General features: G+C 37.3%; 1 protein-coding gene across 1 annotated transcript; it reads left to right on the top strand.

The window, feature by feature from the left end:
* The first annotated feature begins 1,897 nt into the window (after positions 1-1,897).
* LOC143583218 (EG45-like domain containing protein) lies at positions 1,898-2,575 on the top strand. The gene is made up of 3 exons (XM_077065587.1): positions 1,898-2,011; positions 2,114-2,396; positions 2,496-2,575. Exons 1-3 carry the CDS (start codon positions 1,903-1,905, stop codon positions 2,500-2,502), a joined length of 399 nt encoding a protein of 132 aa, XP_076921702.1. The 5' UTR covers positions 1,898-1,902; the 3' UTR covers positions 2,503-2,575.
* Positions 2,576-15,471: the final 12,896 nt, after the last annotated feature.

Raw genomic sequence — 15,471 nt, 5'->3', positions numbered from 1 at the left:
CAAGTCAAGGTCGCCCTTGCAACCAGGTGGCGGGCAGAAATCGGTGATCATTACGGTCACGGTGGGGGTGCCTGTACAGGGGTGTGGTACACCTTGGTTGAGTGCACCTGTACAAGTCACCTGGAAATATTTGCCACAAGCAGCTCCACCTTGCCACAAGTCTTGGTTCGCAGCTACTATCATGACTCCTTGATCTTGAAACCCGTAACAAGCTGATGCTGTAATAACCGTATATAATATATAAACATGTTATCACTTGATAAATTAAGTAAAAGGATGATTTTTTTTTCTATAACATTAAGATATATAGTGTAGATGGATTACGCAAGTATGGAGGGTCATTGATGGTTCCAATCCCGTTATCAGACGAACCGAGACATTAAAGGCTCATAAGTACAAGAATGGTAGAGGAAACTCTTATGGATGCCATTGAAGTTAAAGGGCGGGCTGTATCTGTATTGAAAGTAGGGAAATATATAGCTTTAGAGACTAATTAAACTTGTGATATTTTGAGTGAAAGAGAGAGTTATTTATACTCTACCTTTTGTTATTCATAAAGTTAATTATTGGAATAAAATAATAAACGGCAACTGCTTGCATTGTGATTGGCGGAGACATATATCCTTTGAAGAGCCAAAGATAATTGAAGGAACATTCTAATAAAAGTCCAACCTGAAAAGCCAATGGTCCAATAATACGTTCTCAACTGATTTTGTTGTTTACATCTTTTTCTGGCAAAAGACAAAAATACATATTATAAAAATGTTGCTTCATTTTCTTTGGCTCTTCAAAGAATATCTTTGCGCGTCACAATGCATGCAAGCAGTTGCCGAATGTGTTTTTTTTTTACTTATTCCAGCAGTTAACTTAATTGATATGCAGCCTTAGATAATTCTTAATAGCAAAGTAGAGTATAATTAACCGTTTCTTTCAATTCATATTTCAAAATATCACAAGCTTAATTAGTCTCTATAGACCTCAATATGGGATTAAAAATTCGTAGGTAACTCGATAACACTACTAATTTAATCCTCCGAATCCACATACTAACTGTTGGAATTTTTTGGATTAATAATATTTATTAGTATGTGTTACTAATAAATGAGTTATTAACAGGTCCAAAGAGTAGATATGAATACGAATCGACACTCTAAAAAGTGTGGTTGAGTAACTTCATATCTTCTTATAAGTGGCCGGTATCTTTTCTGTCAATTATTTGGACTGTTTTAATTGCATGAGAAAGGTTGGTTTTGTTCGCAATTATTGATATGAAAAGGCAACAGCATATGAGAAATATTTTGAACATCAAGAAAATGGAACTCATGTACATGTTAGATGGCGATTTTTTTTTATTTAGTGGTTATGTGAAAAACATATCAGGAGAACTTAATTAATTTGGCTTGTTTATTTAAATTTCGTTAATTTATTTTGCAATCCAAATTATACATGAAACATTATGATATCCGAGAAAAGTAATCACTAAAACCATCTGTAATGGGGCATCATAAAGACGTTATCGGGGCATGGGCTTTGCTACAATAACGTCATATAAAGCTTAAAGTGACAATAATTTAAGGGCATTAATGTGATGAAAGGGAATAATTCTTTTGCAGTTTTTGATTAGCCTAATAGAAGTTCAATCAAAATTATTGGTTTCTTGTTTACATCATTTTGATTGGCCTGCATATTAAAATTTTCTTTTTTCATTACTGCAAAAGACGAATTATAATTTTTAACTAATATCTTTGTGAGGCACAATGTATCCAACGGCCGTATAGCTGATCCATAGCTTAGAGTATAAATAACCATCTCTTTCACTCAAACTATCACAAGCTTAATTAGTCTCTAAACCTCGATCTTCCTCATCTTCCATTTCAAAACAAATACAACCTTTTAACTTCAATGGCGTCGTCGGTTAGAACATACTCTAGCATTCTCATAATTATGAGCCTTCTAAGTCTTGGATCGTCGGACAATGGGGTTGGAACCATCAATGACCCTCCATACTTACGTAAGTAACCAATATGCACCATTACGCATGCACACACATATTAGACGTAAATATAACATTATAGGTTATTATCTTAACATTGTAATCATATTGTGATTATAGCATCAGCTTGTTACGGGTTCCAAGATCAAGGAGTTATGATAGCAGCTGCGAACCAAGACTTATGGCAAGGTGGAGCTGCTTGTGGCAAATATTTCCAGGTGACTTGTACAGGTGCACTCAACCAAGGTGTACCGCACCCCTGTACGGACACCCCCACCGTGACCGTCATGATCACGGATTTCTGCCCGCCACCTGGTTGCAAGGGCGACCTTGACTTGTCACACGAATCCTTTTCCGCCATTGCTGATCCAAGAGCCGGAGGAATCAAAATCTCTTACCAAGAGTACGCGACTAGTTGCTTGTTCTTTAATTCATTTTTCTTACAATAAAGGGTTAGTTTAATGTTATTTGATAATTGCCTTTTCTTTTTCTCGTGCGTTAGGGTTTGAAGAAGATCTTTAATTAATAACTCTACTGGGATCAAGAAGCAGGATAGCATTTCCAGTCATATCAACTTTAGTTTTCAGTTTTTTTGGCTTTACGTTGGTTGGTATTTCATGAATCCAAAAGGTTCATTAATTATCATAGTTAAAATAAATCTTGTTTCACAAACTGATCATGAAAACATTATATTTCTTAGTTTTTTTTATCTATTATTTCTACGGCCTCTAAATTAATTTTTCTTTGAAATTTATCATATATATCACACTATGGATATATAGTTAGATCGCCCTCTCGTTCGAAGTCGTTTTCGTTTCTGATCCTCGACGAGACTTCCATTTCATATTTACGCGATTGACTTCTAGATCTTTGATGTGTATCCATCAAGAAAGAAAAGGAGACGAGAGGACCAGATAGATTAGGAATTCATAATATTCTTCATTAAAATAAAAGATAGAACATGATGGCCTATTTATAGGTTTACAACCAATTAAAAATAAATATACGAGCATTAACCCACTCTTCTAAAACTAACAATACAAAAAAAAAAAAAAAAAAAGAAATACCATTACAATGGAAATTGAGAAAATATTATTTGAGACGTGGGAAACCGGTATGCATGTATCAAATTTGCCTATCAATTATCTGTATTGGTTCTTCCATGAAACACAATCTTTCGCGCGTCCAAGTAACTCTTTTGACGGTCTTGAGAAGCTTTTAATCATTCTTTGATTTATATATAGTGTTGTGATCTTGTTTCTCGACTAACTGCAAGTCTGAATAACTTTCAACCACCTCAGCACATTAGTGTTCTACATGTCTTGCCATAAGTTCGAATGGTGCCGCTTCATCCTCTAAAAATTAACAACTTGTTAATCATGATGCAATTCATGTGTATGCTATAAGATCATTTTTTTTAATTCCTTTGCAATCCTCAGGACTAGGAGTTAAGTTGTTCAAAAAATAATAATAATAACTTTTTTTTATGTAATTGTTGTTGGAAGTTTTAAGTAAAAGTGTGTGAATGAAGTCTCAATAAGGAAGTGGTAAAGATTGTCCCACATCGGGTTGGGAACAAAACAATGAATGGTATATAAGGTATAGCCTTCATCATTGACTTGAATCCTTATAACATGTTTTACCACAAGTTCTACGCGCGCGCGCGCGGGGGGATGGGGTGTGCAAATTTGGGTTTCTGGACTAGAAATCCATCGAACTCGTGCGTGCCCGCACCAAAAGCCCGAGCTAATGATTATTATTTTCTGTTTTATAATCTGCATTAATGATCATTAAACTGATATTATTTCAATTTAATAGTTATTAACATGTGTGATTATGATTCTTGAGTATAAATACCGTCGCCTGCTGCAGTCACGTCTCATGCTGAGAAACCGGAAAAGTTCACCGGTGTGAATTTCAAACACTGGCAATAAAATATGTTCTTTTATTTGACCATTTTGAACCTTGCGAGGTTCTTGACTGAAACCGTTCCCCAAGTTGATGAAGGTGCAACGGATGCGCTGTCGGTGAGCGCGGTTCACGCTTGGAATCATTCGGATTTCTTGTGCCGGAACTATGTCTTGAATGGCATGGTGGATGCACTTTATAACGTGTATTGTAAGGCAAAGACTACCAAAGAATTATGGGAGTCGTTGGACCGCAAATACAAAACCGAATATGCCGGTACTAAGAAATTCTTGGCGGCTAAGTTCTTGAACTTTAAAATGATAGACTCAAAAACTGTTATGAGTCAAGTCCAAGATTTGCAAGTTATTCTTCATGATATTCATGCGGAAGGGATGTCTCTTAGTGAGACATTCTAAGTTGCTTGTGTTATTGAAAAGCTACCACCAAGTTGGGTCGATTTCAAGAACTATCTCAAGCATAAGCGGAAAGAGATGACCATTGAAGATCTTATTGTTCGTCTTCGTATTGAAGAAGATAACAAAATTGCACTAAAATGAATTGACAGACCCGGAACAACAAAGGCCAATGTTGTTGAACATGACTAATCTTCAAAGGGTAAAAATGGTGGAAAGAAAAATCATGGGAAAGGATTCAACCTTGTTCCTAAAGGGGAGTTAGGAAGAAAAAGAAGTTCCAAGGAACTTGTTATAATTGTGGAAAGCAAGGCCATAGGGCCAATGAATGCAAGCTTCCAAAGAAAAAAAATGCTCGACAAGTTAACATGGTTCGTGAGGTTGAGAACCTTGTTGTGGTGGTCACGGACCTCTCGATTATAGTCACCGAAGTTAACTTAGTTGGGCAAAATAACAAAGATTGGTGGGTCGATACGGGGGCTACCCGTCATGTGTGTTTTGACAAAAGTCTCTTTAGCACTTTCAAAGAGGTGACTAATGGAGAAAAGGTGTTTATGGGAAACTCCGCTACGGCCGAAGTCAAAGGTGAGGGGAATGTGGTTTTGAAGATGACTTCGGGAAAGGAACCCACTTTGTCAAATGTGTTGTATGATCCTGAAATTCGTAAGAATCTTATGTCGGGGTGGCAGTTGAACAAGTTTGGGTTCAAAATGGTGATTGAGTCTGATAATGTCGTGTTGACCAAAAATGGTGTGTATGTTGGTAAGGGCTATGCCCTTAATGGTATGTTCAAGTTGAATGTAATCGTGTTTAATAAAATGAATGAGAATGCTACTAGTTCTGCTTATATGCTTGAGTCTTCTAATGTTTGGCATGGTAGACTAGGTCATGTTAATTTTAATTCCATTCGGCGTTTGATTAAACTTAATTGCATACCAACATTCGATATCGACTCAAATAATAAATGTGAAACTTGCGTCGAAGCAAAACAAACGAGATCATCATTCAAAAAGATTGAACGATTTACCGAAGCCCTCGAGATGATTCACACCGATATGTGTAATCTAAAAGCAATTCCTACTCGTGGTGGGAACAAGTACTTCATCACGTTCATTGATAATAGTACAAGGTATTGCTATGTTTACTTACTTAAGAGTAAGGACGAGGCTATTGATAAGTTTATCTTATTTAAAGCCGAAGTTGAGAATCAACTACATCGAAAAATCAAAAGAGTGAGGAGTGACCGAGGAGGTGAATATGTTTCACCTTTTATTGTCTTGTGTGAAAAAGAAGGAATCATACATGAAGTCACGCCTCCTTACTCCCCTCAATCAAATGGCATAGCGGAACGTAAGAACCGAACCTTGAAAGAAATGATGAATGACATGATGATAAGTTCTGGGGTAAGCCCGGACATGTGGGGGGGAGCAATCTTATCGGCTAATTATGTCTTAAACATGATACCGAATAAGAAAAAAGTTATAACTCCATATGAGTTATGCACGAGAATTAAACCACTATATAAATACTTGCGAGTGTGGGGGTGCCTAGCCAAGGTAGTGGTGACTCCACCAAAACGCCTACTAATAAGACCCAAAACCGTGGATTGTGTATTTATAGGATATACCCTTCCCGGTGGTGCATATCGATTTCTTGTGCATGATTCCAAGAATCCCGGAATAAACAATGGAACCATAATAGAATCAAAGGATGCATCATGGTTTGAATATATGTTCCCATGTTTGGATAAAGGAAAAACGAGCTATTCTAGACCGGTTGAGGAAAGTATTTAAAACAAGAGTACTGGAGATGAACCTCGGGAACAATCTGTGACAGAGGAGGTTGAAATCAGGAAAAGTAAACGGCAAAGGACTGAAAAATCCTTCGGCCCTGATTTCATTACCTACATGGTAGAAGAGGAACCTCAAACGTATCAACATGCGGTGAACTCCGCTAAAGGACCTCAGTGGAGGGAGGCCATCAAATGTGAGATAGATTCTATCTTACAAAATCATACGTGGGAACTAGTGGATCTTCCGCAAGGGTGTAAACCACTAGGATATCGATGGATCTTTAAGAAGAAGATGAAACCTGATGACACCATCGATAAGTATAAGGCAAGGTTGGTGATCAAAGGATATAAACAACGAGAAGGTTTAGATTACTTTGATACGTATTCGCCGGTTACACGAATAGCATCTATAAGGTTGGTGCTTGCCATTGTCGCCATTAGAAACTTGGAAGTTCACCAAATGGATGTAAAAACGGCTTTCTTGAATGGAAATCTAGAGGAAGAGATTTACATGGAACAACCCGAAGGCTTCATAGCCGTTGGGCAAGAAAAGAAAGTATGCAAACTTGTGAAATTCTTGTATGGATTGAAACAAGCTCCTAAACAAAGGCACCAAAAGTTTGATCATGTCATGCTTGATGAAGGGTTCAAAATCAATGAATGTGACAAATGTGTATACGTGAAGGACACATCCAATGGATATGTCATTTTGTGTCTATACGCAGATGATATGCTCATTGCTGGAAGTGATGAAAAAATCATAACGTCCACAAAGAACAAGCTAAAAGCAAGATTTGACATGAAGGACATGGGTTTTGCGGATGTGATTTTGGGAGTTAAAATCACACGAACCCAAAATGGACTTGTTTTAAGTCAATCCCATTACGTGAGCAAAATTCTTGAGAAGTTTAATGCGAATGACTCTAATGTAGCTAGAACTCCCATTGACACAAGTCAACATCTAGCTAAGAATAGAGGTGAACCCGTTAACCAGTTGGAATACTCAAGAATTATTGGCAGTTTGATGTATCTTATGAGTTGCACTAGACCCGACTTAGCATATGCTATGAGCAAGCTAAGTAGATACATAAGCAACCCAAGTTCAAGTCACTGGAACTGTGTGATTCGGTTGCTTCGGTACCTAAGATACACTAGAGAATACGGGTTACATTATAATAGATATCCAGCAGTTGTCGAAGGACATTGTGATGCAAATTGGATATCTGACACGAATGATTCCAGAGCAAAAAGTGGGTATGTATTCACACTTGGAGGTGTTGCTATATCGTGGAAATCGTCTAAACAAACAGTTATAGCTAGATCCACGATGGAATCAGAATTCATCGCCCTAGATAAAGCGGGTGAAGAGGTAGAATGGTTACGTCAATTTGTTGAGGATATACCAATATGGCCTAAGCCGGCATCGGCCAACTGTATACATTGTGATAGCCAATCGGCAATTGGTAGAGCTCATAACACAATGTATAATGGTAAGAATAGACATATTAGACGTAGACATAATACGGTACGACAACTAATATCTACTGGAATTATCACTGTTGACTACGTGAAGTCAAAGGATAATATTGCGGATCCACTAACAAAAGGCCTAAGCAGAGAGTTAGTTCAGAAATCGTCCATGGGAATGGGACTGAAGCCCTTGAAAAATTAAAGTTCATATGAAGGAAACCTAACTCAACAGACTGGAGATCCCAAGAATTGAGTTCAATAGGAAAACCTAATTGTATGAATTAGTGTGGTCACTGGGGGGGGGGGGATAACCCTACAATTTTAAGAGGGAGTTTACCACGTAGCAAGGTAACCTTCCTAGTCCATTCCAAAAAGTGACAAGTGTGAGGCTAAGCATATGGCTTTTAATGATTCGAGAGAAGTGAGGTCGCTTCTAAGGGTGAATCACCTATGTGAGATAGAAGTGGGGTCGCTTCTAAGGGTGTTGTTGGGCACAATACTTAATAGCTCTCGCAGAACCAGGCGCATGTTCATGACCATAACGAACATAACTATGAGGATTTGAATTTGCTAGGGAGAGTCTTGTGTGAAGTGTATTGTCGTCTACACAAACGGCATACGAGTTCAAAACATCACTGTCTACTCAGAGCCAGTGGGCTAAGTATGCTTCATAAGCAAAGGTTCAAAGGATAACACCTACCTATTGTATGCAAGATTCAACTGCTGAATTCTAATCGGAATAATGTTGTTGTTTCGACCTCCATTCATGTTGGGGATTGTTGGAAGTTTTAAGTAAAAGTGTGTGTGAATGAAGTCTCAATAAGGAAGTGGTAAAGATTGTCCCACATCGGGTTGGGAACAAAACAATGAATGGTATATATGGTATAGCCTTCATCATTGACTTGAATCCTTATAACATGCTTTACCACAAGTTCTACGCGCGCGCAGGGGGGGTGCAAATTTGGGTTTCTGGACTAGAAATCCATCGAACTCGTGCGTGCCCGCACATCCCGCGGATACGAATGCAACTCCAAAAACCCGAGCTCGCGCTAGACAGTTTTTTGAAATTCAAAAGTTAAAACTGAATTGGTCAATATTATTAATAATTATTATGATAATGATTATTATTTTATGTTTTATAATCTGCACTAATGATCATTAAAGTGATATTATTTCAATTTAATAGTCATTAATAGGTGTGATTATGATTCTTGAATATAAATACCAAGACCAGCCATTCAGTTTAGGCATACCAACAAACTTTATCTTCTTCATTTCTACTGCAGCAATATTATTTCGTTTTCAAGCAAGTGATCGAGTCCGGCAGAGCACCGATTTTGTTTCGAACCGGAGTACCCTTGGAACAGACCGCGGATCTGTTTAAGGTAATTGTGTTAAACACAAGCTCGGTTTATTGTGTCGATTGTTTCTTTATTTCTGCTTATTATTAATACAAGATTTCCAACAATTGTTTTCACGAGGATGTGAACGTTGTTTTGACATTGGCCTATGCTGCTTCTAGCTCACCAACTATAAATGGAAATATTGACATGCTATGGATAATTTGTATTTGGACAATTACTGTAATTTTTTCAATTTAGACAAATTATGGTTTGATTTGTGAATCACTAGTACATAAAAATGCCATTTTAAAACGGTTATTTGAGTTTTTTGAAACGGTCTAGAAACCGTTATATATGTTACGTTACAAAAGATCAATATGCTATTTAAAACGGTTCAACAACCGGTGTGTTATATCTAAATGACAGTTAATACTTAACGGTGGTGCTAAATATTTACAACGGACCTCTAACCGGTGTGTATATTTGTAAATTACAACGTTAATAAACCTTTGTATGTTAACTAAATACAACGGAATTGACGTTGTTGAAAAATTGGTGTTATAACCTTAACAACAGGTTACAATCGTTGTAATTACCCTTTTACAATGGACACAAAACCGGTGTTTATAAGTGTTTACAACCTAATGCAACTAGCTAAAACCGGCGCTTATAATTTTTTACACAACAGGTCCTGAACTGTTTTGTTTTTGATGAGAACGGGCTTATTATATACAACGGGTACGTACAACCACAATATATACAATACAAATATATATTCACCCACAAGAATATACATTTCAATATACATATTCCACTTACGTACAAACCTAATACAACCTTATTGATATACACTGAATATAAAGCAGGTTTTCATAATTTTGAATTGCTGAAAGAGAATGAATGAGCTTTAAGTTCATCACCTATAATAGATAATGAGATAGAGTTGAAGAAAAATCATAATCTATAAATTAATCAAAAAAAATATAATACTAATCTGTCTTAGACAATGAGCCACCAACCACATTGGTATTCATTGGCGAAGTTAAATTGGGGCCCGGGGTGGCCAATCAAGAATGAACACAGTCAATGAAGGTAAATTCATGGTCAACAATGATCATAAAGCTTAGTCATTCTAGATCAAATAATGGTCCATAATATTGATAAATCATTGATTAATTAAATGAGGTGGATAATAAGACCATCCGTACTCGCAAAGTTATGGCGGCGTTTTGATCGAAAACGCCGGAGGCACACCGCCCCCCTCCGCGTTTTTGGTCTGCGTTTTGTAACAGCGTTTTCTACAAAACGCTTAAAAGGCACGCATATTAAAACAAATATGACCGTTATATTGTTACCATTTTTGCCGAGTCTCGGCCAATGGATGATTTGGTGATTATGACGGTGGATTGGAGGTAGGATTTTGAGAGTTAAAGGGGTGAGTGAGGTTGTTGATAATGATATTATGGTGTTTTGAAGGGCATGGGTTGTTTGTGTTATTGTTATGGTGGTGAGTTACAGTGGGTGAGAATGGAGAAGAAGAAGATATTTATGTATTCTTTTTATTATTGTATTTAATGTACAGTAGGGTTTTATGTAATCCTTTAATTTTAATTTAGTTTTTTTAATTTTATATTTAATTATTTAATGAATTATTATTTAAAAAACAAAAAATAAATAAAAGTGAATGGACGTCACGTGACATAAAATGCCCGGGATGGAGAGTTATGACTACACCATTTTTTTCCTAATATTTCTGATTAGGCGTTACATGGCGCATAATGCCTAGGGTAAGGCATTATGACAACTCATGGTCTAATATAACAATGACATATATGACCCACAAGAAAAAGAGAAATTAAATTTAGTTAACAACCGGTTAGTGTCGCTATAATTAGTTTTTAATATATTTTGAGTGAAAGAGACGGTTAGTTATACTCTTCGTTGCTATTGATTAAGGCTGCATATCAAGTTAACTGTAGGAATAAAATCAGAACACACACATTCGGCAACTCCTTGCATTGTGACTCACAAAGATATTCCTATGAAGAGCCAACGAAAAAAGCAACATTTTTAATCATATGTAATTTTTGTCTTTTGCCAGAAAAAGATACATGTAAACAATAAAATCAGTTGACACAATGTATTGGACTCTTTCATATTCCACTGGCTTTTCAGGTTTGGACTGTTATTACTGCATCCGTCCTCAAACTGGAAGAAATTCGTTTTTTTGTATGTGTTCATCGTTTTGGCCATTTTACGGGTGATATATGCACTGTATATATAAATTAGAAGTTGGTATGTAACTTGTTATGTAGTGGTATTAATTAACTGTCAATAACGACTTTTTAGCAGTGACCTTATTCATTACTCAGTTGTTGATTCAGCAACAAGATATTAAATAATCAATATTTATTTTTATTTCTATCGAAAAAAAATTAACAGATACCAGAAGGAAACTTTCTTTGTTTGGTCATTCAAAAAGAAAAATAAAAAAAAAACTAGAAGGAAACCATAGGTCAAGAAACAGATGAAAATTATGACTGTCATTTATGTGAGGACTATCCAAGGAATTGAAAATCGTAAATTATATTTGGAAACAAGTGACTATGGAAATCCCTAAAAGGTGAAACCAATAGTTTTGAGGGAGTAATGAAAGTCCAACCTGAAAAATGAAGGAGTCCAATACATTAATTGTGTATTTGTGTCAACTGATTTTATTGTTTACATCTTTTCTGCAAAAGACAAAGACAGAGACAAATTATTAGCATGTTCCTTAATTTAATTCTCTTTGGCTCTTCAAAGGATAACTCCGCCAATCAAAAAACATAAACAGTTGCCGTACGTGATTTTATTCAAATATCACGTAGTTAAATTTAACAAAAAAGAAAGTAGAGTATAAATAACTATCTCTTTCACTCAAATATCATATCACAACCTAATTAGTCTCTCAAGCTCTCTCTCGATAAGCAGTTACCTATATATTTTCACACTTCGATGGCATCCATAAGGGTTTACTCTAGTATTCTCGTAGTTATGAGCCTTTTAAGTCTCGGGTCGTCCAATGATGGGATTGGAACCATCAATGACCCTCCATACTTACGTACGAAATCCATATAGAATGTTATAGAAACATACATCATTTTATTTAATTTATTATGTTATAACATGTGTGTGTATATATATTGTGATTTCAGCATCAGCTTGTTACGGGTTCCAAGATCAAGGAGTCATGATAGGCAGCTGCGAACCAAGACTTATGGCAAGGTGGAGCTGCTTGTGGCAAATATTTCCAGGTGACTTGTACAGGTGCACTCAACCAAGGTGTACCACACCCCTGTACAGGCACCCCCACCGTGACCGTGATGATCACAGATTTCTGCCTGCCACCTGGTTGCAAGGGCGACCTTGACTTGTCACACGAATCCTTTTCTACCATTGCCGATCCAAGAGCCGGAGGAATCAAAATCTCTTACCAAGAGTACATGATTTATTACTTGTTCTTAAATTACTGAATTTGCATTATTACTGGCCACTCGCAGGAATCAAATCTAGTTATTTGTTTTTTCTTGTGTAGGGTATGAAGAAGAAGGAAGATGATGAAAGTTGAAATCGATTCACATTCATAATACGAGTTTGTAGAAACCGGACACTTAGTGGATCGAGATGCAGGGCCATTAATAATAATATCAAGCTTTTAATTAGTTTCCAGTTAATTTATCTCTTCGTTTTTGCTTTTTTACTTAATTGGCATATCAGGAATCCAAGGTGTATGTTCTTGTTTGTAGAAATAAATCTTCCATGTATGACAAACTATCGGGAGAGCAAGGTTCTTTCCTTATATCTCCGTTCTCTCTTGTCGAAGTTAAAAATGCGGTGTGGGATTGTGGCGGGGACAAAGCCCCGGGGCCTAATGAGTTCACCTTCACTTTCATAAAGCACTATTGGGATCTACTTGGAGACGACTTTTTCAAGATCATGTTACGCTTTCATGATACCGGGAAAATTTCTAAAGGTTGTAGCTCTTCTTTCATTACCTTAATCCCTAAAGTAAACGATCCAGAAAGCTTAAACGACTTCCGTCCTATTAATCTTATCGGGTGTATCAGCAAAGTTATTTCCAAGGTACTCGCCAATCGACTGAAAAAGGTTATAGGCACTGTTATATACGAAGAGCAATCATCGTATCTATCTGATCGGAACATCTTGGATGGACCATTAATAGCAAATGAAATTATCTCCTGGGTCAAACGCTCCAAATCTCGTGCCTTCTTCTTCAAAATAGACTTCGAAAAAGCTTTTGACACCATAAATTGGAACTTTATTGATATGGTTTTCCAACAAATGAACTTCCCTACCTTATGGAGATGTTGGATTCAAGGAATATTCGTCTCAACCCGTTCCTCGGTTTTGGTTAATGGATCCCCCACTCTTGAGTTCCAATGCTATAGGGGGGTAAGGCAAGGCGACCCGTTATCACCATTTATCTTCATACTGGCCATGGAAGCTCTTTCAAGCTTCTTGATTAGTGCAACTTCGGCGGGCATTTTGAACGGGATTTCACTTCCAAACGTAGGTCCGAAGGTGTCGCATCTTGTATTTGCAGATGATGTAATGTTTTTGGGCACATGGAAGGAGGCAGATCTAATTAATATTAGACGACTTATGAATTGTTTTTTCCTAGTTCCGGGCCTTAAAATAAACCTAAATAAGTCATGCCTTTATGGTGTGAAGACATCTCTGGAGGAAAATAAAAGCATGGCCGATTTAATTGGATGCAAGCATGGGTCTCTTCCGTTCGTGTATTTAGGACTAAAGGTTGGGGGTAATATGAATCGGTATAATAATTAGGCCCCGGTTATCGATACTTTTGAAGCACGGCTTTCTCTGTGGAAGGCTACCACTTTATCCATTGGGGGTAGAACCATTCTAATTAAATCGGTTCTAAACTCTTTACCAATTTACTACTTTTCTCTCTATCAAGCACCTGGGAATGTCATTAACAAACTTGAAGGCATGAGACTCAAATTTTTATGGGGAGACACGAACGGAAGGAGGAGGATGCATTGGGTTCGTTGGGATATTGTCACTCAACCGGTGAATGATGGGGGGCTCGGACTGGGATCTCTCCAAGATATTAATTCAAGCTTAATTATAAAATGGGTGTGGAGGTACAAAACGGAACTGAACAGGCTTTGGAGAGCGATTGTAAGGAGCATTCATTTTAATCCGAAACATGGCAACTTCATCCCATCAAAAAAAGGCCTCTCTAGTGTCTGGAGCAACATTTGCAAAAAAGAAATGTCCATGAGTAACAAGAACATCAACCTCGGCCTACTTACTAAAAGTGTTGTGGGTAACGGGTCCAATACTCAGTTTTGGACTGATGTGTGGGCCTCTACAGTACCGTTTAAAATTATTTTTCCAACTCTCTTCCTGTTGGAAAAGTTTAAAGGCTGCACTGTACAGGATAGATTTAGTGCTTCTGACGCAAGTGTCTCTAACATTCCTAAATGGTGTTGGTACCGTCAACCATCTTCTCCGCAGGAAATTGAGGAACTTGCCGAGCTCAGTAATCTCATTTCTCAAACGTCCCTGACAGGTTTAACCGATAAATGGCAGTGGATGTCAGGTAACTCGGGTGAATTTTCAGTCAAGGAAGTCAAGAAATTAATTCATGACTCTATGCAACAACCTCAGGGTCATACAATCAAATACATGTGGAATAAATGGGTGCCACGTAAGGTAAACATTTTCGGGTGGCGAATGAATCTTGATTGTCTTCCAACAAGAATGGCACTTGAGAGGAGAAATATCAGTGTATCCTCCTTATGTTGCCCACTATGTGGCGACCGAGATGAGAACGTGGAGCACATTTTCACATCTTGTTATGTTAGCACTTTGGTGTGGCAAATGGTCTCTAGTTGGCTCTCGATTCCTCCTATATATGCTTTCTCTGTTTATGATCTTTTGCAGATATATCATAATAACTCCGGCTCGGTTACGAAGAAGAAAATGGTGCAGGCGATCATTCTTATATCTTGCTGGAATATATGGAGGATGCAGAATAACGTGGTATTCTCTAGTTATCGGGTAGACATTGGGAAACTTTTGGCGGAAATCAAAACATCAAGTTTTCTTTGGATCAGGAATTGGGCGAAGATGCATGCACTCGACTGGGAACATTGGTGTGCTTTCAATATTTTGTAATTTATGTTAGTTTACAAAGGGGTCCCCAGGTACGGTTTGGGACTGCATCAAAAACACAACAGAGTGAAAACCGGTGGCGCGGCCTTCGTGTGTGGGGGTTTTTCTTGCACCTTCTTAAGGTAATTGGTGCAAGTTTTTTCATCCCTTTTGCGGTCCTAGCAGTCACGTCTTCGGGTTGAATCTAGTATTGTTATGATGTTGTTGATTCTAGATTTTGGGTGTTCCATTGTATATACTCTAACCATTTGCTTCTTGCGTTTGGTTTTTTTATAAAACTTAGCTGTTAAAAAAAATGTATGACAAACTCATTGAAACGTAAAATTTTGGCATATGGGTAAAATATAT

This window comes from Bidens hawaiensis, unplaced genomic scaffold (genome assembly GCF_021521415.1).
Source record: "Bidens hawaiensis isolate Kalapana, Puna unplaced genomic scaffold, B.hawaiensis_p1.1 tig00032170_1, whole genome shotgun sequence".
Classification (NCBI taxonomy): domain Eukaryota; kingdom Viridiplantae; phylum Streptophyta; class Magnoliopsida; order Asterales; family Asteraceae; genus Bidens; species Bidens hawaiensis.
Note: the sequence above shows the minus strand (reverse complement) of the source record. Positions and strands in the feature narration are given on the sequence as shown.